The sequence below is a fragment of the Phacochoerus africanus genome, chromosome 14 (assembly GCF_016906955.1).
Source record: "Phacochoerus africanus isolate WHEZ1 chromosome 14, ROS_Pafr_v1, whole genome shotgun sequence".
NCBI lineage: Eukaryota > Metazoa > Chordata > Mammalia > Artiodactyla > Suidae > Phacochoerus > Phacochoerus africanus.
In genome coordinates, this window is record NC_062557.1 from 26,730,194 (window position 1) to 26,757,661 (window position 27,468).

A 27,468-nucleotide genomic window follows, 5' to 3' on the forward strand; every position below is an offset into this window, starting at 1 on the left:
GAAGTCCTTTGATTTTTCTCCCACATTAAATTTGTTTTGTTTTGTTTCGCCTTTTTTTAGGGCCACACCCACAGCATACGGAGGTTCCCAGGCTAGGGCTCCAATGAGAACTATAGCTACCGGCCTACACCACAGCCACAGCAATGTGGGATCTGAGCCATGTCTGTGACTACACCACAGCTCACAGACACACCGGATCCTTAACCCACTGAGAGAGGCCAGGGACCAAACCCACAGCCTCATGGTTCCTGGTCAGATTCGTTTCTGCTGGGCCACGACGGGAACGCCCTAAATTTTTTAAAAACACTAAAATGTGGGAGTTCCCATCCTGGCTCAGCGATCAGCCAACCCAACTAGCATCCAAGAGGACCTGGGTTCAATCCCTGGCCTCACTCAGTGGGTTAAAGTGTGCCTAAAATATACAGAACTGTTCCGTTTAATAGTCATAAAACAAATCCTCATGTAACACCATTCATGTCAAGAAAGAATACCACCAGCATCCCTGTTTTTCTCTATATTTTAACTTCTTACACAACGAAAATTGTACATATATGTATAACATCTCAATCTTTTGAGACAAGAATCCCTCGAGAATTTCATAAAAGCAATGGTCCTCTTCCCTAGAAAACCGAACTTTCTTGAATACATGCAAAGATATGCATGCAATTTCCATTTGTGGATTATCCCTTTATGGCAGAGGTCTGGCAATTGAGTCGACTGAATTCAGAGGGCCACACTTGGATGGGAAATCAAATTACATCTCGATTTTCACTAATCTCTAACTAAAATGAGCATTTCCTTCTACTGTGAATATAGGCAACAAACCACAGTAGATAGCAACATGGTGAATTTGGTCCCCAGTAGAAATCACAGATCATTTCATATCACACATTTGCTGCACATTTTTTTTTTTTTACACTCATCCTAATGAATATGTCAACAGTTACATGTACCGGTGCATGTAATGAACCCAAAACACAGTGGCTTTGAAGTAAATGGTGGCCTAGTGGTTCAACATAGGAGCTCAGGGTTCCAGGGCCTTGGTTCAAATGTTGGCTCCTTCACTTTATAAAAAGAGAGACCTTAGCCAACATGCCTCATTTCGCCAAGACACAACTTCTTCATGGGGATCATAACGCCGTCCCCCACAGGGTGGTTGTGAGGAGTAAATGAACCAGAGCCACATAATGGGCTTAGGACCCTGTCCAGCACCGTCAACAGTCCCACACATGCAGCTCCCACTACTATTACTACTTCCCAACGATGCAAAGCCTCAACTGAGTTCTTTTTCCTGATGCTATGTGCATGCCAGAGAAACCAAATTAACCTTAGGAAGCTTACTACCTTTAATTCCTGATTGCACACGTGTCCCGTCCTCCCCCTCCCACCCCCGCAAGACTCTCATCCGCTCAATTCCTCTGTTAATACTTCCCTTGCACATACCCTGAAATATCATTTCTTCTCATCACTGCCTGGCAGTTACAATAGTTATTAGACCTATCACTATATCTTGGTCTTTGAGTTAAGAGAAGCCTATTTATTGCTATAACATTAATTTTTTTTTTTTTGGTCTTTTTTTCTTTTTTCTTAGGGCCACATCCACGGCACATGGAGGTTCCCAGGCTAGGGTTAAAGTGGAGCTATAGCTGCTGGCCTGCGCCACAGTCACGGCAACGCAGGATCTGAGCCACATCTGCACCCTACACCACAGCTCACGGTGGCAACGCCAGATCCTTAACCCACTGAGCAAGGCCAGGGATCGAACCTGCATCCTCATGGGTGCTGGTCAGATTTGGTTAGCCACGACAGGAGCTCCTATGGCATTAATTTAAAAAATATGCTGAAAACCCATTTCAATATAATTGGTTTCCTTTGTTTTTCTATATTCTTTAACTCATTATAATTTATTTTTTTATAAAAATGCATTGTCTCACTAAGGCAAGTCAGCCATACAACGAGACACCAACATCAAATGCTTTCACTGACATGTGGAATTTGAAAAAAGGACAGACTGAACTTCTTTGCCGAACAGATGCTGACTCACAGACATTGAAAAACCTATGGTCTCCGGAGGAGACAGTTTGGGGGGTGGGCGGATGTGCTTGGGTTATGGGATGGAGATCCTGTGAAATTGGATTGTTATGATCATTACATTTTAAAAAAATGCATTGTCTCAGTTCTGTAAGTGAGAAGTCTGAGATCAAGGTGTTGGCAGGGACATGCCCTCTCTGAAGTTCCTAGGGAAGGATCTGCTCCAGGCCCCTCTCCTAATTTCTCATAGTTCTTTGACTCCTGGTAGCATAACTCCAGTGTTCATGTGGGGTTTGTTTGTTTCTTTGTCTTTGTAGGGCGGCACCCATGGCATATGTAAGTTCCCAAGCTAGCGGTTGAATCAGAGCTGCAGCTGCCAGCCACAGCCACAGCCACAGCCACAGCCGCAGCCACAGCAACGCCAGTTCTGAGCTGCGTCTGTGACCTACACCACAGCTTAAGGCAATGCCAGCGCCTTAACCCACTGAGTAAGGCCAGGGATCAAACCTGCATCCTCATGGATACTAGTCAGGTGTGTTACTGCTGAGCCACAATGGGAACTCCCTGACTTATACATTTAAAAACAGTATCCCAAGAACACAGTTTTTATAGATTGCCAAAGAGGTATATGTGGGGACTGGGCATAAGTTAAGAATTCCTTCCCTGGGGAACCGGTGACCCCAAGTTAGGAACCTCTGTTTGTAAGGCATAAACCTCAAGCTGACTTAGAAATCCTCAAACCTTACGAGATTCATGTCATAGCGTATCAACTCCCAAACACATGCTTTTTAAATATTTTTAAATTTCAATTTAAAAAAATATGTAACATATGCTCACCTGGCTCAAAAGTCCAAAGGTACACAGTCCAAAGTTCCTCTCTTACCCCTCACCCTCAGTCTACCAGCCCGCTCCACTCCCCAGAGGAAACTAACATTATCTATTTCTTGTGCCAAAGGACTTTCATTTTTCTTACAAGTTTGAAAAAATCTCCAAGTCAGATACTATCATGGACAATAAAAACTACATATAATATCTAGGAAATCCATAAATTACAAAAAAAAATTGGAGTTCCCATTGTGGCTCTGCAGGTTAAGAACCCATCATACTGTCTGTGAGGATGCAGGTTTGATTCCTGACTCTGCTCAGTGGGTTGAGGATCCAGCGTAATTGTGAGCTGCGGTGTAGGTCACAGATACACCTCAGATCCCCTGTTGCTGTGGCATAAGCATGCGGCTGCAGCTCCAATTCAACCCCTGGCCTGGGAACTTCCATATGCTGCGGGTATGACCCTCCCCCCACAAAAAAGACAAAAAATAAATGAATAAACTTAGAATTTCAATCAATATGTTGCTTTGGAATATGGAGAAGGAAATACTTTTCTCACAGCTACTGACCTCAAAATTCTGGACCAAGAAGGATCTTACAACCTAAGATTTTAAAATCCTATTTGGAGAGAATATACTCACAGTTTCTCAACCCAACGGAATCCCTTCCATGTATTCCCATCAATGTAAGAAATAGAGTTTCCTTGGAAATCTCTGTGAAGAAACACAGTTCATAACTTTAATAGGCAGCAAAAGAACAAAGAGAATAAGTAAGAGAATCATGGCCACCTTGCGGGGACTATTCAAATGCAGAAAAGACCAGCTTCCCAATTTCGCGGCTTATCATCTTCCACGTGGGCACAATTAATAAAGATGCAATTTGAGGCCACTGGCACAAACAATGAGGCATTACCTCAGAACCTGACTTCCTAGCTGTCCAATTTCTTGGATAGATAACGCCAATTACTCTGAATGTAAGTATTTTTCCCCAAAATCACTTAAAATGACTCCCCTGGGAGTTCCCGTCATGGCTCAGCGGAAACCAATCCGACTAGTATCCATGAGGAGGCAGGTTCCATCCCTGGCCTTGCTCAGTGGGTTAAGGATCCCACATTGCCATGGGCCATGGTGTACATGGCAGACACGGCTCGGGCTCCTGTCTGGTGTTGCTGTGGCTGTGGCATAGGCAACTGTAGCCCTGATTTGACCCCTAGCCTGGGAACTTCCATATGCCACAGATGTGGCCCTAAAGAGCAAAATAAATAAATAGATAACTCCTTCTGCAAATCAATGAGGAAAATGGCAAAAACTTATCATTATCAGCAAAATAAAGAAATCCTAAGTCAAGCAACATCAACGCTTTGGCTCAGTGGCCTCTGAATCTCTCCAGGCGTTCGAAGGGTAAAGGCAATTAGAAATTAGAGGGACCAGTGTGGACATCTCTCTTAGACACACTGCATAGGAAAAAGCACACTGAACAAGGAGTAAAGTTATGACCTCCCTGGGGAAAAATGCAAAGGAAAGAGACTGGAAGGAAAGACATACATCAAAACAGTAACAGGACTTTTCTTATGGATGGGGTGGGATTTTCACAATTTATTCTATAGACTTTGGTGATTTTTTTTTTTTAAACCGGTGAGAATGTATCCACGAATCAGACATGTTTAAATGAAGCTATTAAGGGAGTTCCCATCATGGCTCAGCGGAATCCAATCTGACTAGCATCCATGAGGACACAGGTTCGGATCCCTGGCCTTGCTCAGTGGGTTAAAGATCCGGCATTGCTGTGAGCTGTGGTGCAGGTCAAAGACGTGGCTTGGACCTTGTGTTGCTGTGGCTGTGGCATAGCCGGCACCTGCAGCTCCAATTCAGCCCTAGTCTGGAGACCTCCATATGCCAAGGGTGCAGCCCTAAAAAGCCAAAAGAAAAAAAAAATTTTTTTTAAAGAAGCTATTAAATACCTGAAGTTCAGTTTCAACCACGTATGACTCTGAATCTTCACCTTTAGCTTTGTCCTCTTCCCTCAGCAACAGCATAACTATGCAGTTTATGTGCACATTTTTCAGGGGGTCAGAACAAGTCAAAACAGATGCCTGTATGCCCATCTGCCTAGGGGACATTTCCACTCAAACAGAAGCCTTCTCATTGCCTTATGCTCACCAGTAAAAGAGGCCTATGACTCCACTCATCTCCCTCAAACTAGTTCTCCTTCCAAACGGCTGTGTTTCCACCTGTTATACCATCCCTCGCATCAACATTCGAGATTTTTCTCTTTCCTGTACCCCACCCCCACCTCCAGTCACCTGCTAAATCTTGTCAGTTCTTCCTTCGTCGTGCTCTCAGCATTTCCTTTCTACTCACTCCTATCACAACCACTCCAACTTCTCACTTTACTCCTCCATTTCACTGGAGCATTCAGTTTGGGCTCCCTGAATTCAACTTTTCCCCTCCACATCACTCTGTATGTGGCATCTAATATAATCCTCTTGTTTCAATCATCTGTGTCTCTTGCTTTATTAAGAACTTTCAGGGGCTCCCCATGTCTTAGAGCGTTACCTTCCAAACCTCCATGGCGGACAGTCAAGGGTTTTCCATGATCATATTTTTCACTGTTGCCTAACCCAATTCTGGGCAGCCAGACGGATCTATTACGTCCTGATCATTCCTACAGCCACCCCTTTGCCGAAACTGTACCCCCTATTTTTTCTCTAACAAATCACAGCTAATCTTTAAGTCCCAGCTGACGTTTCAGCTTATCCAGGCAGCTTTCCTTGACTTCCGCACCCCAGGGATGACAGGTTCTTGTGAGTTATAGCACCTTTCTATAGCTCTTCCAATACTTCATTCTATATCACCTCCCTTTAAAGGCATAATCCTTTGCTTCCCACATTATCATTGTCCTGTTCTGGAGACAATGCTCTACTTCTGTGGCTCTCACAGTATTCAGCCCTGAATTAGGCACAAAATGGGAACTATCTATAGAAAGCCAGGTGACAAAGATGAGTTCTAGACATAACTGATGGACTGAAGAATAAAAGCTAACAATCAGGAGTTCTCGTTATGGATCAGCGGTTAACGAACCCGACTAGGATCCATGAGGATGCGCGTTCGATCCCTGACCCCGCTCAGTGGGTTAAGGATCCGGCGTTGCTGTGAGCTGTGGGGTAGGTTGCAGACATGACTCAGATCCCGCGTTGCTGGGGCTGTGGCACAGGTCAACAGCTGTAGCTCTGATTCGACCCTTAGCCTGGGAATTTCCATGTGCTGCGGATGCGACCCTAAAGAAAAAAAAAAAAAAAGCTAACAATCAAACATATGCTAGGCACTGATATAAAAGATTTACCTGCATTAACTCATCTAAATCTCCCAATAATTCTGTGAGATGGTGACTATCATAATTCCCATTTTACAGACGAGGAAATTAAGTCACAAAGCTAATAAATGACAGATCTGGGTTCCAACCCACAAAGTCTGGTTCCAGAACCTCCATTTTGTTGTATTATCACCAATAAGATGGGGAAGGGACACGTTGCTGTAAAGAGGATGGAGCAAAGGCAGGAGAAGAGCAGATGTTAACTAAATAATGGGGTAGAAAATGGAGACATTGCTGTAAAGAGGATGGAGCAAAGGCAGGAGAAGAGCAGATATTAACTAAATAATGGGGTAAAAAATAGAGAATGAAAAAGGATAAGGGCAATTATATGCAATAGACTGGAGAAGAGGGAACAACAGTGAAAAGAAAGAAAATACAGAATCACTGACAAACAAAAAGTAATAAAAACAGAAAATCTGTCAACACGGGTTGGGGAGATGAGGAAGACCTTTAAGAGAGGCTGCCGGAGTTCCCGTCATGGCGCAGTGGTTAATGAATCCAACTGGGAACCATGAGGTTGTGGGTTCGATCCCTGGCCTCGCTCAGTGGATTAAGGATCCAGCGTTGCCGTGAGCTGTGGTGTAGGTCACAGATGCGGCTCGGATCCCACGTTGCTGTGGCTGTGGTGTTGGGTGGCAGCTACTGCTCCGATTCCACCCCTAGCCTGGGAACTTCCATATGTTGTGGGTGCAGTCCGAAAAAAAAAGAAAGACAGAAGACAAAAAAAAAAAAAAAAAGGCAATTCTTACAAGACGGTGAAGGTGTGGTTGTAGCTGTTGGGCCCTAGAACAGGCACACTGCGGAGCCTCTGATTTGGGCTGAGACCAGTACACGACAGCGTCTCGTTTCTGCAGGTACAGAGCTCACATATGTCGATGGCATTCTGTTCTGACTGCTCCTTTTCTGGGGTATGTTTTGCAGAATGCACCACTGAAGACTGAGTAGAAGGAAGAAGAATTGTCTCAGTTGATCCTGGTTGAGAAGTTATGCTAACAGGTGGAGCTGTGTGTTGAGTCAGGCCTGGGTAAGGAAGTGTCCCTGCAGGGTATCCTGGCAGGGGAGATGTCGTCTCTTGCAGGACTGTAGAAGGTCCAGCCTCTGCAGGAGGGCGTAGAGTGGTGGTAGGCCCTTGACCTTGATCCTTACTTGGATTTGGAACTGTCGCCTCCTGAGGCAATGGCTCTGGAGGCTGAGGTGGGGTCTCTTGCCCGGTTGGAGAAGGTTCAGCCTCCACACTGGATCCTGGAGTTAGAGTAAGTTCCACGTCCACAGGTTGAACTGTGACTTGGGTCAGGCCTGGATGTGGAGGTATGGCCTCAGGGTGTTCTAAAGGGGGAGCTGCAGCCTGCTGCAGGCCTGTAGAATGTTCGGCCTCCGTGGTAGGTTCTGGAGTTACGGTAGGCTCCTGGTGCACAGGCTTAACTGTGACACTGGCTGACGGTGGATGCTCAGCCTGACCCTGATTTGGTGTTAGAACTGTCTGGCTCTGACTCACTGGAGGCTGGGTTAGGGTCTCCTGCATGGTTGGAGAAGGTTCATTCTCCTTGGTGGGTTCTGCACGTATGGTAAGCTCCAGGTCCAAAGGTTGAACGGTGACCTCAGTCAAGGTTGGATCCTGAGCCTGAACCTGCTCTGGACGTGGAAGCGTCACCTCAGGGGGGTTGGGAGGGGGAGTTGTAGAGTGTTCAACCTCTGTAGTAGGTTCTGGAGTTACAGTAAGCACCACGTCAAAAGGCTGAACTGGGATTTTGGACGACGTTGGATCCAGAGCTTGATCCGGACCTGGAGCTGCATTTGTCACTGACTGATACAATGTGGGCTGGGCTACAACCTCTTTAGGTGGCTCCAGACTCTGAGCTGGGGTCTCTTGCATCGCTGCAGAAGGTTCATCCTCCTTAGTGGGTTCTGCCCTTATGGTAAGTTCCAGGTCCAAAGGTTGAACTGTGAATTCAGTCAGGTATGGATGCTGAGCCTGAAGCTGCTCTGGACGGGGAAGTGTTGCCTCAAGGTATGTTGGAGGAGCTGTCGTCTGCTGCAGGGTGCTACCGTCTGCTGCAATAGCTTCTGGAGGTTTAACTGTGACACTCGGCTGAGCTTGATCCTGTCCTAGTGTCGGAACTGTCATCTCAGGATGCACTGGAGTTTGTGCCTCAACCTCCTTAGGTGGCTCTGGAGGCTGAGACTGGGCCTCCTGCTGGGCTGGAGAAGGTTCCGCCTCTTCAAGGGGCTCCAAAGTTTCCTGCTGGGTGGGAGATTCTACATCCTCATGGGACTGCAGAACCTCAGGAAGGGTCCCTTGAGGGACTAAAAATGGCTCCGCCTTCTCAGGAGGCTCTGACGGCTGAGCCTGAAGCTCCTGCTGCGTGGGAGAAGGTTCTACCTCCTTAGGGGGCTCAGGAGATACAGCTGGCTCCCCCAGGGGAACTGGAGACTGAGCTGGAGCCTCCTCCTGGACTAAAGGAAGCTCCACTCCCCCAGGGGGATCTAGAGTCTGAGCAGGGGCCTCCTGCTGCACGGGAGAGGTTTCAACCTCCTTAATGGGCTCTAGAGTTAAGACAAGTGCCGGATCCACAGGATTGGCAGTGACACTGGGTAAGTTTGAATGCTGAGCGTGATGGTGACTTGGAGGTGAGACTGTCACTTCGTGATGCTCCACAGGTTGAGCTGGCTGTTCCTGTTGAGGTGGAGGAGATTCCGCCTCCCCAGAAGCTGGCTCTGGAGGCTGAGCTGGTTGCTCCTGCAGGGCTGCAGAAGGTTCTACCTCCTCTGCAGAGAGAGCTGGGGTCTCTTCCTCAGTTGGAGATGTTTCAGCTTGTTCCAAGGACTCTGAAAGCTGAGCTGGGCTCTCCTGCTGGGTTGGAAAGTGTTCATCTTCCCCAGGAAGCTCAGAAGGCGGAGCTGGTTGCTCCGGCTCACTCAAAGGCTCAACCTCCTCAGGAGGCTCTGGAGGCTTCTCTGAGGTCTCCTGCTGGATTGGAGAAAGTTCCACCTCCTCAGGATGCTCAACAGGCGGAGCCAGGGCCTCCTGCTGGACTGGAGTAGACTCAGTTTCCTTAGTAGGCTCTGGAGTAATCGTAAGCCCCAAATCTAGAGGCTGAAGGGTCACATTGGGCAAGAGTGAATGAACGGGATGAGGCGGATGATGCGGAGCTCCTGGCTCTTCACTTGCTGGCTTTTCAAGTACATCCTGGGTAGGGAACCCTGGAGCATGAGCTGGGGACGCTAGCTGGATTGGAGAAGGTTCAACCTCCTCAGGGCGCTCTGGAGGCTGCGATGGGGACTCCAGGACTGGAGGCTGAGATAAGGCCTCCTGCTGGACTGGAGCAGGTTCAAACTCTTTAGTGACCTCTGGGGTTATGGTAAGGGCCAGATCCAGAGGTGTACCAGTGATGCTGTGCAAGTCCGACTGCTGAGTTTCATTTACCCTAAAATGTACTGACGGTTGAACTCCAGCCTCCTTCATTGTCTCTGAAGGCTCCGCTAGGGCCTCCTCCACTTCCTCAGGAGCCTCTGAAGGCTGAAAGAGAGCCTCCTGCTCAAGCAGAGGGGATTCTACCTCCTCGGTGGGCTGTGGATGCTGAGCCTGGGCCTCTGCCTGGAGTGAAAAAGAGTCAAACTCCTCGGGGGCCTGTGGATGCTGAGCAGGGGCCTCTTTCTGGGCTGAGGATTCAACCTCCTCAGTGGGCTCAGGAGGTTGAGCTTGGCTCTCTACAGAAGCTGTAGGGAGGTTATCCTCAGGATAAAACACGTTCGTACTGGGATCTAAGAAATTATCCTCCAACTCTTCTAGTTGCTGACTTTTTTCAGATTGGCCCCTGTTGCCGACAACAACTTTGGCAAGCTGTCGATGCCGAAGCAGATCTTTTTTCAAGTTGGTGGGTGAAACAATAAGTCTTGTTGGCTTTGAACTCTTACTGCCTAGAGGCGGAACAAGTATTTCAAATAACTGGTGATCTTCAGCCTGATCTGGATCTATCCCTTCAGTCTTACTTTTGAGTAGAGGCAGAACTAAGTCCTGATTCTGACCCCAACCCAGCACTTGAGGAACCTCTGGCAGATTTGGATGCGGGGTTAGCCCGGCATTCAGATCCTGAGGTTCCACAGAAAAGTGATCTGGCCCTGCGGGCAACTCACCAACCGAATCCCAGGCCGGGTCTGGAACCAAAGTCTCGGTTAACGCCGGATTGGGCGGCGCGAACATCTGGTCTGGAGGGAAGGCCGGCAAGTAATCAAAGCCCCCTGGCTCGGCCCCGGGTGGAAGCACCGGGGGCAGTTCCGGCGAGCGTTCCGAGGAGTGGGAAAGCCAGGGTTCGGTGAGACCTCGGGGGTCGGAGGTCAAGGGGACATGGTCCAGGACCCAGTCCGAAGCCTGAGCTACCTGGACCAGAAGCCACCACGGTTGCCACGAAAGGAGGAACCATGGGAAACAAAGGTAAATGCGAGACATGATAGGACGCTCCCTGAGCGGGAGCTGAACCAATAAGGCAGCAGAATGAAGCGCACGGCTCGGTTAGCAACCGTGTGCCCCTCCCCCGCCTCACGTCACACAGCTTAGCCCCGCCCTCCATTGACACGCCCCCCAGCCCCGCCCCCTTAGTTCGGTTCCCTTTGGCTACGTCCCTTTAGCTCCACCCCCTTGATTAGGTTCAGGTGGGGAACCAACCAATCTGCGCCTCAGGAGTGAGCATTTCTCCCAGGGACACCAGGACCCGCCCCTTGCAAAGGCAACAATTACCTCCCGCCCAGCCCTCTCCCCAACCCCTTGCCCCACCCCGCCCCGCGGTGCCACCCCTCCCATCCGCCCCACCCCCACCCGCCACCCCCCACAACTGGGCGGTATTTGGGCGCCAGACACGAGTGGCGCCGGACTCCAGAGGCCCAGGGGTGGCGGGAGGGAAGGTGCAGAGCTTCCCAAGAGAGCCACAGGGGGGCCTGGCATTCCAGGAAACTCAAAAACGCAAGTCCAGTTCTGGTCATTTCAACTCTTCCTCCTCAAAGCTGAAATCGGAGAGACAGTCTTCCTCCCCTTGGCCACACTGCTTCCAAGAGAAGTAGTTGACCTGCAAAATGAGCACCAGTTAGGGGAGCAGGAGGGGAACACACCTTACAGTTACTTATTCTACAATGATGCCATGTCCCCTAAACTCAGTATCCATGTGTGATTATCAATTCACAACTGTATTTTATTTATTTTATTTTATTTTATTGCTTTTTAGGGTCATACCAAGGGCATATGGAGGTTCCCAGGCTAGGGGGTCCAATCAGAGCTGTAGCTGCCAGCCTACGCCATAGCTACAGCAACGTGGGATCCAAGCCATGTTTGCGACCTACACCACAGCTCATGGCAACGCCGGAGCTTTAATCCACTGAGTGAGACCACGGATGGAACCCGCAACCTCACGGTTCCTAGTCGGATGTTTCCCCTGCGCCACCACGGGACCTCCCTAATTCACCAGTGTATTATTAGGGGGTGCCACTGAATCAGTGATGATGCCCAAATTTCTCTAAGAGGGTTTTGGGGGCTGGACAATTCATTCTGGGAAAGAGTCTAAAACCAAGTGAATGGCCCTTTACATTATTAGCCTGGGAAAACTTCCCCATCCACTTGTCTCAACCCAGCCATTAACCTAGAAAAAACTTACAATGCCGCTATTCCGAGGGCTACTGTGTGTGCACACATGAAGACACTTAAGATGTTAAGTCGGCACGATAAGTAAGTTTCTGGAAAAGCGGTAACTAGCACCCAGGTTACTTCCTTCATAGCCCTTTTAATAATCAATTTAAGTTTCGTCCTTTTTAATTGTCTGGTGCAACGTCTAACAGCTAAACTCCGAGAGAGGAGTGTCACCTTCTTCCTGCTGTCTAGCACACAATGGTTTTGTTTTTGTTTTGTTTTGTATTGTTTTAGGGCTGCACTCGCAGCAGATGGAAGTTCCCAGGCTAGGGGTCTAATCAGAACTGTAGCTGCCAGCCTACACCACAGCCATTGCAATGCCAGATCCGAGCCACAGCTGCGACCTACACCACAGCTCATGGCAATTCCAGATCCTTATCCACTGCGCAAGCCAGGGGTGGAACCCACATCCCATGGATGCTCGTCAGGTTCGTTACTGCTGAGCCACAGCAGGAACTCCACACTCAAAATGGTTTTTTTTTTTTTTTGTCTTTTTAGCTATTTCTTGGGCCGCTCCCGCGGCATATGGAGGTTCCCAGGCTAGGGGTCCAATTGGAGCTGTAGCCACCGGCCTACACCACAGCCACAGCAATTCGGGATCCGAGCCGTGTCTGCAACCTACACCACAGCTCACGGCAACGCCGGATCGTTAATCCACTGAGCAAGGGCAGGGATCGAACCCGCAACCTCATGGTTCCTAGTCGGATTCGTAAACCACTGCACCACGATGGGAACTCCCTCAAAATGGTTTTTAAGTGGAATTGATTGGCCTCATTTAGGAATGGATCTGCTATTAAAATCAGGTTTCGGAAATCTTTAGCATCAATACTGAATCCTTTCCTCTCACATTTTACATTCTTAAAGCCCAAACTGGATATGTTTGACAGTTCCTTGACTGATTTGATTAAAACTGAATTAATTATTCTGCATGGGAAATCTTTCCTATGTACATTTTTCAGAACATAGCCACCTTTTCTTTCTCTACTTTCCTCCCTTCAAAACAAGCTTGGCGGAGTTCCCATCATGGAGCAGTGCTTAACGAATCCGACTAGGAACCATGGGGTTGCGGGTTCGATCCCTGCCCTTGCTCAGTGAGTTAGGGATCAGGCGTTGCCGTGAGCTGTGGTGTGGGTCGCAGATGCGGCTCGGATCCCACGTTGCTGTGGCTCTGGCCTAGACCGGTGGCTGCAGCTCCGATTCGACCCCTAGCCTGGGAACCTCCATGTGCCGCGGGAAGCGGCCCTAGAAAAGGCAAAAGACAAAAAACAACTTGGCAACACTGGGGTGAGTTAAATAATCAGAAACCTAGTTGCAAATTAAGTTCTCAAGGCTATGAAACACACTTTTTGCTCCTTTAAAAAATAAATCCCAGGAGTTCCTGTCGTGGTTCGGCAGTAAGGAACCCGACTAGGATCCATGAGGATGCAGTTTCAAATCTGGCCTTGCTCGCTGGGTTAAGGATCTGGCGTTGCCACGAGCTGTGGTGCAGGTCACAGACAGGGCTCAGATCCTGTGTTGCTGTGGTGACTATAGCGTCCATGAAACCCCTAGCCTGGGAACTTCCATATGCTGTGGGTGCGGCCATAAAAAAAAAAATCTATATGTAATACATTAATGTTTTCTTTTAGACATTACTTTGACAATTTAAGCTCTACTTTAGGGCATCCATAACTGGCTCTCAGAAAGGTTCTTCAGCAAAATATTTCACACACGATACACAGAAGTTACTAAGATCCAGGTAGTACACCTTATTTGAAAGGCATTAATACTTTTCAAACCCTGCAGTATAACCCCGCTGAAGGCCATAGTTCCTCTGTTCCCAAATCCCTAGGATTCTGTTTGCGGCAGTTCTAAAAGGCCTGTGTCTTCTCCTGTGTCCCCGACTGCAGAAGTCCTCTCCAGGCCCTCAGTCCCACTCTCCAAATTTCAAATAAGGGGTCAGAGCCAAGGCTCAGGACTTCAGGAAAAGCCCCAGAAACTTCCTCCTGCCTCAAAAGCAGTTTCAGAGTTTCATGCTTTCCTAGGGATGACAGAGCTGAGTCGTCATGCCAGAGTCTTCCGAATCCTGCTGGTTGTTCTCAATTATGGCTACACTGGCTCTATACCCCTTGAGTTTTTGTCTCCACATACTTGAATTAAATCCTGAAGTTCCTCTTCGGTTCTAGCATCTGTGACCTCGTCACAGGGTCTATACACCACAGCTATTTTACCACTTTCTGAAAGAAAGTTAACAAGGATCAATGCAGAAATCTTCTTCTTTTAAAACTTCCTGTATACAATAGTAGCACTCAATCAGTAGACATTCTTTTGATTTCAAAAAGTAAAAAATGGCAACTGAAGTGCAACACTTCAGTTTTTGTCACAACTGTTTATGAAAACATATGTAAGATGTATCCACCCTGCTTCAAAAACCTGTATGATCTTAGAAATAAGAACTAAGGAATAATGACAAAGGAAGTAAAAGCTGTGAGAACAAAAATGTTCCATCCTAATATGACTACATAGTAAGGCATTAAGTAGGGGTCAAAGTGAGTGCAAACCTGGGATAGATACCATTGGGCTACATTATTATTATTATTTTTTTTTTTTTTTTTTTGGCTGCACCTGTAGCACATAGAAATGCCCAGGTCAGGAATCAAACCCGAGCCACAGCAATGACAATGCTGAGTCCTTAACCTCTAGGCCACCAGGGAACTCCTAGACTATAATAGCTACTTCCTATTAGAAGCAAGGCAAGTGTCTACTCCTTGGGATCAAATCTCACCAGATACAATGAACACAGCTTTGGAGAGACCGAGGCAACGTTTGAACACTCTACAGGCAGAAACTGGCTCATGCGCCTTTTGGAAAATACAGCTTCCCTCAAGGCAAACTACAGACACAAGGCTTTTTGGTCTAAGGAGTTTTAAGCTCATACAAGGAAGTACCTTAGCATATGAGGAATAGGCAAACAACCCAGGCGTTTCATCTGGTTCTTAAAGGTTGTTACTCAGAGTTGCCAGCTGATGAAGCTTCTGCCTGATGACCAGGGAAGTCAACCTTCACTGGAATGAGTGCCCAGGCTGGAAGACTGAGACCAATCCACGCTCAACACCATTACAAGCAAATGAGGTCTCTGACAACTTCGCTAGGGTTTCTCAGTCTCTCAGCCTCCAGGGCTGTGAATCAGGGGAGCAGTTCTGTTCTGAGAATCTACCAATCATCACGTTTCCTTTGGGCACAGCCTGTGATAGTCTCCCACTGTTTTGAACACAGTCAACACTATTCAACAGCATGACCACTTTCCAGGCTCACCCAAGGGTAACTGATTAGCACGGAAGAATCATACTCGCCCAATGTATCAGGAATGAAAACTGAAACTAAAGGGATTCCAAAAACATAATCTAATGAACGCGTCAATGGGAAAACATCAATGATAATAATAATCGTCAATACATTTTGGCAGTTCCCAGTGTGGCACAGCACACCCGACTAGTACCCATGAGGACGTGGGTATGAGCTCAGGGGGTCAAGGATCCAGCATTGCCATGAGCTGTGGTGTAGGTCGCAGATGTGGGCTGGATCCCATGTTGCTGTGGCTGTGGTGTAGGCCGGCAGCGTTAGCTCCGATTTGACCCCTGGCCTGGGAACCTCCATGTGCCACAGTTGCAGCCCTAAAATATACATCTATCCATCGTCTGTTTACCATCATCCAGGCATAGTTTTAAGCTTTTTACATTCATCATCTCATTGACTCTTACAATATCCCCCAAGAGGTAAGCTAAATTACTAACTCTATTTTGTAGATAAAGAAATTGCAGCATAGAGATATTAAATACCTTCAAGTCTCTCTGGCTAGAAAACCTAAAATTGCATTTTTAAAAAATCTAAGAATTGGCACAACATTGTAAATCAACTACGCTTTCATAAAAAAAATTTAAAATTTAGGAGTTCCCGTCGTGGCTCAGTGGTTAAGGAATCCGACTAGGAACCATGAGGTTGCGAATTCGATCCCTGGCCTTGCTCAGTGGGTTAACGATCCGGCGTTGCCGTGAGCTGTGGTGTAGGTTACAGATGCGGCTTGGATCCCGCGTTGCTGTGGCTCTGGCGTCAGCCTGCCGCTACAACTCCAATTAGACCCCTAGCCTGGGAACCTCCATATGCCGCAGGTGCGGCCCTAGAAAAGACAAAAAAAGACACCAAAAAAAAAAAAAGATTTTTTTTTTAATTGAAAAAAAAAAATCTAAGGACAAAGACAGGACTCAAACATAGGTGTCCAAGGCTTATGATCACTATACTATTCCATGTGATGAGCAAGCAACTGAGAAAGAAGAACTGGATCAAATCCTTTCTGTATGAACTGAGTGAGGCAAGTCATTCTACATCTAAACACTGGACACGGTAATATCTGCTGTCATTTTTCTTACAAATGCCACAAGCAACAAATTTGAGACCACTGCTGTAAAAGCATCTGGCCAATGAAAGAATAGGTAGTGTTTTACGCAACCATTATTTTCACCCAATTTACTTTTCAAATAAGTTTATTTGCTCGGTCAAACTGAAGTACTTCAAGGACCATCCAAAAAGTCTTACCTGGAGTTCCCGTCCTGGCGCAGTGGTTAACGAATCCGACTAGGAACCATGAGGTTACGGGTTCGATCCCTGCCCTTGTTCAGTGGGTTAACGATCCAGCGTTGCGTTGAGCTGTGGTGTAGGTTGCAGACACGGCTCGGATCCCGCTTTGCTGTGGCTCTGGCTTAGGCCGGCAGCTACAGCTCTGATTTGATCCCTAGCCTGGGAACCTCCATATGCCGTGGGAGCGGCCCAAAGAAATAGCAAAAAGACAAAAAAAAAAAAAAAAGTCTTACCTAAAACCACAATCAGCAGTTTCCGGAACGCATCTGTCATAGCCTTCTGAAGAGCAAGCTTCTGGGTTCTCTTCCTTTTCAGAAGGAGGGATGAGGGCCCTAAATCCAACCAAAACAAGCGGATGTAAAGTGCCTATCTGGGTGACAATTTCTCTGTTACATATTTAAAAATAAAAAAGCACCTGTGACTCTTGCGTCATTATCTGATTAAGAGCAGGCACAACTCAAGGGTATGGTTAGGCATATCCTCTCAGGGCACATTTTCATCGCTCACATCTATTCTGGAAGTTCCTGAAGTACTAGATGGGAGATGCAAGCCAAGAACGTGGCACACATCTCACATTACTCACAGATTTCAAATGGACAAGCAGAAGCTACAGTCCCACGAGCCCTGCTCTCCTGGGCATAAAGGGCTGGATTCAGCACAACGAGACAGATTTGGTGCTAGTGCAGATGATCCAGCCTCTCCGCAAGCATCCCCCACTCAGGGGGATGGGGGCGCCTCCTCCACTCCATTCACTAACAGCCCTGCCTCTGACTTACATCCTGAAGCCCCAGTGCCACACATTCTAGGGAGAAACTCAGTACCGACTGGAATACCCTTTCTACAGATCTGCAGTGGACTTTTTCCATTCAGGCCCTTCTAGAGGAGGCCAAGGACTACACATGTACACAGGAATTATGGAAATCTTTAGATGATGATTTTGTCGGGATAACTAAAGGTCACAGAGACCTGTATTTGAAGGACTATTTTACATGAAGCACGTTAATTTACCAAAAATGGGAAAAAACATTTTTTTCCCTCCTCCTAAGCTTCTTGGCAGGCAGTCAGCTCTAAATTTCTAAAGTTCAAGGTTCTGTCAGGTACGGCCTATCTTGCAAGGCAGGAAAACTCTGCCCAGGGCTTTATTTGCTTATCAAGGGTGATGATGTATCTGAAAAGATGTTTTAGAAAGAGAGGGAAAAAGAGAAATCCCCACCCCCTCCCAGCCCTCCATACATAGAGGAAAACAGACCTTCCTCTAGCTTATCCACAGGTTCCTCAGCCATGCCAACTCCAGTACTTCTGCACTCATAGGATGGCAACACCACCTCTAAAGCACAGAAGAACTTCAGGCTGTGCTTCTCAACTGGTGCCACAATATCTTCATTTTCCCTTTCTTCAAGGTCGGAAAGATCCTGAAGCTGTTAGGATTTGGAATTAAAGGCTAGACTTCCAACTATGTTGTCGTTAGAAATAAAAACTACATTCCAGCAATCCCAGTTAATCGTTGAGAGGCCCTACAGCTTCAAAACCAAGCAAGACTTGCAAATGAATTACTACATAGGGACAACTTTTTTTGATTATATACCATACAAACACCGGAGGAAATAATGGACACCACCATCCAAGTCATTGAGATCATCACTCATGCTAGGAGGCAGGCCGGTGCTCCGATGCTTTCCCTTGAGGGCCTCTCATCTCCTCCCCACAGCCCAGTTCTAGTCTTCTCTCTAAAGTCCAGGATTTCAACATTACAAGGAGTCTGGTGCGTCAAAGAAAATCTGTCAAGTTTACCTTGATAATCCTTTTTGACCATCCATTGAAACCAAAGTAGTAATTTGCCACCTGTTGGCATTTGGAGCTGTTTAGGGCAAGGGCGTTTTCTTGAACTGCCTCACGTCTGGTGCCAAGGCGAACCTAAAGACATGAGACCTAAAATATCACAACCTGACACAGAGACTTACTTTTTCTGGTTTTGTTTTTGTTTTGGTCTTTTTAGGGCCACACCCGCAGCATATGGAAGTTCCCAGGCTACAGCTGCCAGCCACAGCCACAGCAACACAGGATCCGAGCCACATCTGTGACCTACACCACAGTTCACGGCAACGCCGGATCTTTAACCCACTCAGCAAGGCCAGGGATCAAACCCACGTCCTCATGGATTCTAGTTGGGTTTGTTAACCACTGGGCCACGACAGGAACTCCAACACTTATTTTGGATACACCCGAGAATTATCAATCCCAATTGCATAGAGTGGTAGTGAAGATTAAATGGGACAACATTTTAAGTCATGAATTCAAGTAAGCCCTAATTAAATGTTATTATTTCTAAGTCAGTACTTCTCTGCATCATTTCCAGGGTCCTTGAGTCACATCTGAGGAAAGCTCTCCGACTGCATCAGGGTTAAATCAGTGAGGAAAGACATAGGCGTAAGAAATGGCAGCAAGGTCAGTAGGAAGGAGCCAGATCCAGAAGCCAGTCAGAGAAAGCTTATGAAGACATCAACTAGAAAGCCAAGAGTTTGAGACACGTAAGCCTCTCTCACCTATACAGAGGAACTGAAATAGTCCCTGAGAAAGGAATGGTGGCTGAATAGAGGCACATAATGAAATGTAATTCTGGGGATCTGGGGAAGTAAAACTGCATGGCATGTTTATACGGAATAAGGTTTCTACAATGCATTCAGGAATAGTTGAACCAGGAGTTCCCGTGGTGGCTCAGTGGTTGACGAATCCGACTAGGAACCATGAGGTTACAGGTTCGATCCCTGGCCTTGCTCAGTGGGTTAAGGATCCTGCATTGCCATGAGCTGTGGTGTAGGTCGCAGATGCGGCTCAGATCCCACGTTACTGTGGCTCTGGCGTAGCTGGCGGCTACAGCTCCGATTCGACCCCTAGCCTGGGAACCTCCATATGCCATGGGAGCGGCCCAAGAAATAGCAAAAAGACAAAAAAAAAAAAAGCATATTTGAACCATTTTCCAGGAAGTGAAGGGAGTTCTGAGTATCTAAACTTTTTTTTTTGTTTTGGCCTTGCCTGTGACATATGGAAGTTCCCGGGCCAGGGGTGGAGCCAAGTGACCCAAGCCACTGCAGTGACAATGCCGGATCCTTAACCTACGGCGCCACAGGAGAATTCCACTGAAGGGAGTTCTGAATAGGCAGTTTGAGAGCAATGGTGGTGATGATGATAGCATATCATTTATGTTATAAGTGACAGAGGGGTTTATCAAGATCACACGCATAAAAGCAAACATAAGCAAGACTTGTGAAAATGTCTTAAATGAAGGGGCAGATAAAATCACATGGGGTTTAACAGCAGGAAGTTTGGGTTTGACCTCGAGCTTCCCCATTTATTATCATGAACCCTAAGTCACTAAACCATCCTGAATTCAAGTTTCTCCATCTTTTTTTTCGTTTGTTTTTGTCTTTTTGCGATTTCTAGGGCCGCTCCTGAGGCATATGGAGGTTCCCAGGCTAGGGGTCTAATCGGAGCTGTAGCCACTGGCCTACGCCACAGCCACAGCAACTGGGGATCCGAGCCGCATCTGCGGCCTACACCACAGCTAACGGCAACACCAGATCCTTTACCCACTGACCAAGGGCAGGGATCGAACCCGCAACCTCATGGTTCCTAGTTGGATTCGTCAACCACTGCGCCATGACAGGAACTCCTCAAGTTTCTCCATCTTAAAACATAAAAGAGGGAGCTCCTTTCGTGGCTCAGCGGTTAACAAACTGACTAGGATCCATGAGGTTTCGGCTTCCATCCCTGGCCTCGCTTAAGGAGATTAGGATCCTGAGCTCTGGTATAGGTCCAAGACACGGCTGGGATCTGGCAGTTGCTGGGGCTGTGGCCTGGGCCCGCACCTCTATCTCCGATGCAACCCCTAGCCTAGAAACTTCCATATGCTCTGGGCGCAGCCCTAGAAACATTTAAAAATAATTTAAAGAAAGAAACGGGGAACCAGGGGGAATCAGTGGAGCAGTGCACCTGAAAGCATTCTGGAATCCAGAGGGCTGTACGAATGCTGGCCTGTTATTTTTAAAGTCAGCACTTCCTCCCAGTGGACCGAGGAATTCCACATTTGGACCCACCTTCACTGGAGAGTTCTGGAAAAGCTGCTTCCCGTCGCATGCCTTCTGGGCTCTGTGGGCATCCCTTGCTGAATAAAACCTGACGATGGCATAGAACCCGGGACCGGCCACCACAGCGTTTGGGAAGACTCGGACCGAATACACAAGGCCAAACTGGGAGAAGACTGTCAACAGAAAATGCTGTGGGGTGGTCCCACGCTAAGTAAGTGCAGGAAAGAACACGCACAGCAAACACAACTACACATTGCCTTAGGTTCCCCCAGCCCCTCACCACAGGCAACCGGAGGGAGCCTGCAACTCCAAACGCTTCTCATTTCATGAACGAGTCTGCTTCTGAAATCCGAAGCTTCGAACGAATATACTAGTAGGCAGTGTGCCGGCCGTCGGGAGCTATCTCTCAACTCTCTGGGGGCGAGCAAACTGCTCAGATTCCTCCCAGCAGAGACTACGGGCGCCCGAGCGCTGAGGCGGGACTCCCCGGGTCCCAGTTATTGGGGCGGGGGCGACCTCCTCCATCCCTCCCTCCCTCCACCCCAGCCCGGCTCACTTGCAAGTCCTCGGCCGTGGGTCCAGAGCTCAGCTCCCACACAAGCAAGGTTTTGTCACTGCCGGTGGGAACCTCAAAAGGAATCAACGCCGCCATTCTCCGCTCACCGCGCGTGCGCAGCTCAAAGCACGCTGCACTGCGCCTGCGCAAGGCGCTCCCGCGCCTTTTTTAAAGAGGCGAGCGAGAGGGGCGTGGCCATTTTGAGTCTGGGGGAGGAGAGGGCGGTGCTCGGACCTCTTCTTTGCTCCTTCCAGTCTGGGAGGGCCTCTGCCTCCAGTGTATCACCTGCAGGCCCACCATCCCGAGGTCTTGGAGTTTAGTGCTTCTCTTCAAGTGTATTTTCAGGGTAGACTCCAAAGGGCGAGTTTACAGGATCAAATCTTTATAGCAGGGGTTCTCATTGTGGCACAGAGGAAATGCAGCTGACCCGGAACCACGAGGTTGAGGATTCGATCCCTGGCCTTGCTCAGTGGGTTAAGGACCCAGGCGTTGCCATGCACGGTGGTGTAGGTCGCAGACACCGCTGGGATCTGGCGTGGCTGTGGCTGTGGCTGGCAGCTGTAGCTCCGATTAGTCCCCTCACCCGGGAACTTCCATTCCCCCAGCTACGGCCCTAAAGGGCAAAAAAAAAAAAAAAAAAAAACTTTATAGCAGCTGGCTGGCTTCATCTTCAGACTCCCAGAGAAGACCACATTACTAGCTACTATCCACAATAGAAGATGCAAAATATTACATTTAGAATGAATAAGCAATGAAGTCCTGCTGTATAGAGCAGGGAACTATATTCAATCGCTTGTGATAGAACATGATGGAAGAGAATATGAGAAAAAGAACATATATATGTATGTGCCTATGACTGGGTCACTTTGCTATACAGCAGAAACTGACACATTGTAAATCAACTCTAATTTTAAAAAAAAATTTACTGAACTTTAAAAATTTTGCTTTCCGGACCCCGTGCAGGGGACGGAAGGTGTCCCCTGGGCGCAGAGCCAGCGGCCGCTGCCCAAGGGCACACTCGGGAGTGCGTTGCTACGCTTGCAGTGGGCTTTGTGGCTGCGAGTGCGCGTGTATGTGCGCGCGATTCTCCAGCTGTGGGCGGGTGCGCCTGCCCGCCAGCCAGCAGGAGGCACCGCGCTCCCGGCCTCCCCAACCAACCAGGTGACCGAGCCTCAGGAGGGAAGTTGCTGCAGCCGCCCGGGCCTTTGGCCCTCTCCTACCCGCGGGGTCCGGGACCTGCCCAAGTGACACGTACAGTTGCCCCTGGCATGACTGCGATCTGATCAACAACCACAAGAACCCGACTCCTGGGTCCGCGCCTTAGTGCTGGGGCCTGGTCACTGCCCAACACTCCGGACTGCCCATGGCTGCTGCCCCCATGTCGACCCCTGTCATTTCACAGCCCCAGTTCACAGCCATGAATGAACCTCAGTGCTTCTACAACGAATCCATCTCCTTTTTATCTTGCCACAGAATGGAACACAAGGAGCAAGCTGGTGATGGGACTTGGAATCACTGTGTCTTCATCATGTTGGCCAAGCTACTGGCCATGGTGGCAATCTATGTCAACCGCCGCTTCCATTTTCCTGTTTATTACTTAATGGTGAATCTGCCTGCTGCAGGTTTTTTTTGTTTGTTTGTTTGTTTGTTTTTGTTTTTTTGCTTTTTAGGACGGCGAGTCATACGGAGGTGCCCAGGCTAGGGGTCCAATCGGAGCTACAGCTTCCAGCCTATGCCACAGCCACAGCAATGCCAGATCCTTATCCCACTGAGCAAGGCCAGGGATCAAACCCGAAACCTCGTGGCTCCTAGTCAGATTCCTTTCCACTGCGCCACAGCGGCAACTCCTAGACTGTTTTTGAACTATCATAACTCCATTTTTTTCCTTATGTAGGAAAACTGTAAGTTAGAATTACTTTTTTAGAAAACATGCACGTAATGTGTGTATGCAGTACGCCTTACTTCAAAAGAGTAACTTTTTTTAAAATTTAATTTTATTTATTTATTTATTATTTTTTTGGTCTTTTTGCTATTTCTTGGGCCGCTCCCGCGGCATATGGAGGTTCCTAGGGGTTGAATCGGAGCTGTAGCTGCCAGGCTACGCCAGAGCCACAGCAATGCGGGACCCGAGCCACGTCTGCAACCTACACCACAGCTCACAGCAACGCTGGATCGTTAACCCACTGAGCAAGGGCAGGGACCGAACCTGCACCCTGATGGTTCCTAGTCGGATTCGTTAACCACTGCGCCACGACGGGAACTCCAAAAAAGATTAACTTTCAATCTTCTAGGAGGAAATAGGAAAACCTAGATGTCAAACCAGTGTTCGTTTGGGTTATGAAACAGTGATCTGATCACGATATTACCTTTTGTTAAAGTGTTGTAATATGCGTAAAACAAACAGGAATGTAAAATTATTATCAGAAGAGCATGTACTGCATAAAAGTTATAGAAGATGAGCACCGTGGTATGGTTCCCACCTATTTCTAATACCCAAGTACATTCTAATTATCAGTTCATCAGAAGAATTTTTTAATAACCTGTGTTTTTCTGTATTATTATACATAGCCATTGTAGAAAACTTGAAAAATGCAGAAATGTATAAAATAGAAAAAATACTGATGATATCACAACCCAGAAGAAACCACCAGGAACAGCTTTTCCCCCTGTGATGCCTGTATGTATATGATATACATTCTTATATACCTGGCATCATACAATTTTGTAACTAGTTTGTTTTTTTCCACTGCAGAAATGCCGCATTTTCCTATAGCATTAAAAAAGTTACAAAAATATAATTTTAATGACTATATAATATTCCATTTAATGGACACAGCTCGGTTTAACCATTCCTGCATTGTTGACTACTTAGGCTATGTCTAATTTCATTATTATAAATAATATTGTGAAAAATTTTATGTTCAAAAACTTTGTCCATATACTTGATTATTTACTTAGGACACATTCCTGTGAAGGATCTTTTTTTTTTTGTCTTTTTGCCTTTTCTAAGGCTGCTCCTGCGGCATATGGATGTTCCCAGGCTGGGGTCTACTTGGAGCTGTAGCCGCTGGCCTACGCCAGAGCCACAGCAACAGGGATCCGAGCCACGTCTGCGACCCACACCACAGCTCATGGCAACGCCGGATCCTTAACCCACTGAGCGAGGCCAGGGATCGAAGCTGCAACCTCATGGTTCCTAGTCGGATTTGTTAACCACTGCGCCACAACGGGAATGCCAGGATTATTATTATTTTTTTTAATGTGAACTATTGGGAGTTCCCTTGGTGGTGCAGCGGAAATGAATCTGACTAGGAACCATGAGGTTGCAGGTTCGATCCCTGGCCTTGCTCAGTGGGTTAAGGATCTGGCATTGCCATGAGCTTCGGTGTAGGTCGCAGACACAGCTCAGATCTCGTGTAGCTGTGGCTCTGGTGTAGGCTGGCAGCAACAGCTCCAATTCGACCCCTAGCCTGGGAACCTCCATATGCTGCAGAGGTGGCCCTCAAAAGACAAAAAAAAAAAAAAATTAGCTTTCTGGACTCTGTACGGGAAATGACCACAATCCTTTGACTTAACCATGTTTTCATGAGTTTTAAACACACAAATTAAAGTGTAACTCATTAAAGCTGTCAACAGTCTAGTATGAAATCCATAAAAAGATAGTTTCTGGGAGTTGCCATCATGGCTCAGCAGTTAACAAACCTGACTAGGATCCATGAAGGATGCAAGTTCAATCCCTGGCCTCACTCAGTGGGTTAAGGATCCAAAGTTGCCGTGAGTTGTGGTTTAGAAGTGGCTCGGATCTAGCGTTGCTCTGGCTGTGGCATAGCTGGCAGCTGTAGCTCCGATTCAACCCCTGGCCTGGTAACTTCCATATGCTGCGGGTATAGCCCTAAAAAGGACAAAAAAAGTAAAAGAAGTAAATTTTCCTACACCATCCTGGAGGTTCTGACTGTAGGGCTGATTGTCTAATGGTATGGTTTTGCCTTCCCATCTTTTCCAATTTGAGGGGTTATACTTACCTTTAGCTTAAACCAGCACTCATGATTTCTGAATATAACCCAAACGCCTCTTGGTAGAGCCAGGTTAAGAGGAAGGCCAGCATGGCAGTTGCCTAGGGTAGACCCTTGGCATTGACCATAAAGGTGGTGCTGGTTAACTCAGTTTTCTACAAGTGACTCCTTACAAAAGAGACAAGATGAAAAAAAAAAAAAAAAAAAAGGAGTTCCCATCGTGGTGCAGTGGTTAACGAATCCGACTAGGAACCATGAGGTTTCGGGGTCAATCCCTGCCTTGCGCAGTGGTTTAACGATCCGGCATTGCCATGAGCTGTGGTGTAGGTTGCAGACGTGGCTCGGATCCCGCGTTGCTGTGGCTGTGGCTGCGGCGTGGGCCGGTGGCTACAGCTCCGATTGGACCCCTAGCCTGGGAACCTCCATATCCCGAGGGAGCAGCCCAAGAAATGGCAAAAAGACAAAACATAAAAATAAAAAAATAAAAAAATAAAAAATAATGAGACAAGATGGCCTGAGTGGGCAATGCCCTTGGGTACAAATTTTAAAATACTATTCATCAGCCACAAACAATTTTTCTGAGTATTTCTTTACTTTGTTTCTTTGGTTTTTTTTTTTTTTTTTCTTTTTTAGGGCCGCACCTGGGGCATATGGAAGTTCCTAGGCTAGGGGTCAATTTGGAGCTGTAGCCACCGGCCTACACCGCAGCCACAGCAATGCCAGATCTGAACCATATCTGTGACCTACACCATAGCTCACGGCCACACCGGATCCCCAACCCACTGAGCGAGGCCAGGGATCGAACTGGCATCCTCATGGATACTAGTTGGGTTTGTTTCCAATGCACCACAACAGGAACTCCCTCTTCTGAGTATCTCTACAAACATGTAAGTCAGAAGGTGCGGCCACAGGCACGGCACCAACTCTAAACCAGCTGGCCACGCTGACGGGCTTCCCTGAAGTCGGCAGCTGCAGTCAGCTGAAATCGCAAAGCCAAATCACACCAGGGGAAGGCTGCTTACCCGGAAGGAGAGATTTATTTTATTGTCTAATATTTCAACAGTTCACTATGCCTCCCCATAGATTGTCTGAATGGTTCAGTAAAAAAAAAAAAAAAAAAAGTGTAACAAATACATGCAATAAATCCCTCATTTTTAACATAAAGGAATATACACACAGATTTTATTAACAGAGCATCTGTTTCTCTCCATCGACACTTAGCAAGTGTTTAGAGAATCCTAGTTTGAAAGCGCAGCCCCATCTCTCAGCAGCCCCCACCACATCCCCGGGCTCTCGGCCTCAACAGCCTGTGGGTGCCAGTGAGGCCACATTATCATTAGTGCCCAAACCACAAAAGCTCTTTGCTCTGGCCGGCAGCACCTCAGAGGCTCGGCCACCCCCTCCCTAGAGTCTCTGAGCGAGGGGCCTCTCTGTGCCCAAGGACAAGCCTCCTGTCAGGCCTCCTGCACCGCCTCCTCGAAGGGGGCCCAGAAGCGTGCTGCTTCCGCTTTGACTGAGGACTCTCCTGATGCCCAAGGGCCAGCTGGTCTGTGCTGGGGGCCCCAGAGCCCTTGGGCCATGAAAGCTGTGGGTCCAAGGTCCGTGGACCCCAAGGGGTGGAGGAGCAAGGGGGGACAGCCCCCACCGCACTCCACACACGTCCTGTCACACGGACTTCAGCGGGGAGAGGGGTGTCCAGAGTCTCCCCACGTCCTTGAGCTACCAGCCCTGTCCCTGTGGCCACCGAGGTCCCAAACCAATTCCTCCAGCTGGGCCAGGACACACGGCCACTTCATACCCTTCCTTGTCATTCTCCCTCACTTCCTCTCTCTCCTGGATTTTCGTGTGTGTGCGTGTGTATGCGTGTGTGTGTGTGCGTGTGTGCGCGCGCGTGTGCACATGTACATATAAGCATGCTGCATGAGGAAAGGGTTATTTTTGCCATTTCATTCACCCAGAAGAGTACCCAGCACATAATGATGCTCAAGAAACTTTGCAGGAGTTCCTGTTGTGGCTCAGCAGTAACGAACCCAACCAGCATCCATGAGGATGCAGGTTCAATCCCTGGCCTCGCTCAGTGGGTTAAGGAACCACTGTTGCCATGAGCTGTGGTGTAGGTCACAGACGTGGCTCGGATCTGGCATTGCTGTGGCTGTGGTGTAGGCTGGTGGCTGTAGCTCCAATTCGACCCCTGGCCTGGGAACTTCCACATGCTGCAGGAGTAGCCCTAAAAAGGCAAAACAAAACAAGACAAAACTTTGGAGAATGAATGGGGGAAAAAAAAAAAAAGTGAATCTA

General features: G+C 47.8%; 2 protein-coding genes across 4 annotated transcripts in view; both read right to left on the bottom strand.

The window, feature by feature from the left end:
- The window catches only part of LOC125114327 (leucine-rich repeat-containing protein 37A3-like), a 39,130-nt gene extending 28,379 nt beyond the window's left edge, over positions 1 to 10,751 (bottom strand). The window contains exons 1-3 of one of the 2 annotated variants that reach the window (XM_047757552.1): positions 10,363 to 10,751; positions 6,978 to 10,146; positions 3,498 to 3,569 (exon numbers count right to left, since the gene is read on the bottom strand). In XM_047757552.1, the coding sequence (XP_047613508.1) occupies positions 3,498 to 3,569; positions 6,978 to 10,146; positions 10,363 to 10,675 (3,554 nt within the window). In that variant the 5' untranslated portion in view covers positions 10,676 to 10,751. Of the gene's footprint in view, positions 1 to 3,497; positions 3,570 to 6,977 lie in introns of both variants that reach the window. The other variant, XM_047757551.1, reaches the window with a different exon arrangement.
- A 295-nt stretch (positions 10,752 to 11,046) lies between these two features.
- On the bottom strand, positions 11,047 to 21,611 carry RDM1 (RAD52 motif containing 1). 2 transcript variants are annotated; one of them, XM_047758826.1, is made up of 7 exons: positions 21,158 to 21,611; positions 20,611 to 20,790; positions 18,308 to 18,430; positions 17,766 to 17,934; positions 16,750 to 16,848; positions 14,033 to 14,118; positions 11,047 to 11,288 (listed from the first exon to the last, which is right to left on the bottom strand). In XM_047758826.1, exons 1-7 carry the CDS (start codon positions 21,251 to 21,253, stop codon positions 11,202 to 11,204), a joined length of 840 nt encoding a protein of 279 aa, XP_047614782.1. In that variant the 5' UTR covers positions 21,254 to 21,611; the 3' UTR covers positions 11,047 to 11,201. The 2 variants fall into 2 exon arrangements, with proteins under 2 accessions (XP_047614782.1, XP_047614783.1); XM_047758827.1 differs by lacking the exon at positions 14,033 to 14,118 and having other exon boundaries at positions 21,158 to 21,609.
- Between the last annotated feature and the right edge of the window lie 5,857 nt (positions 21,612 to 27,468).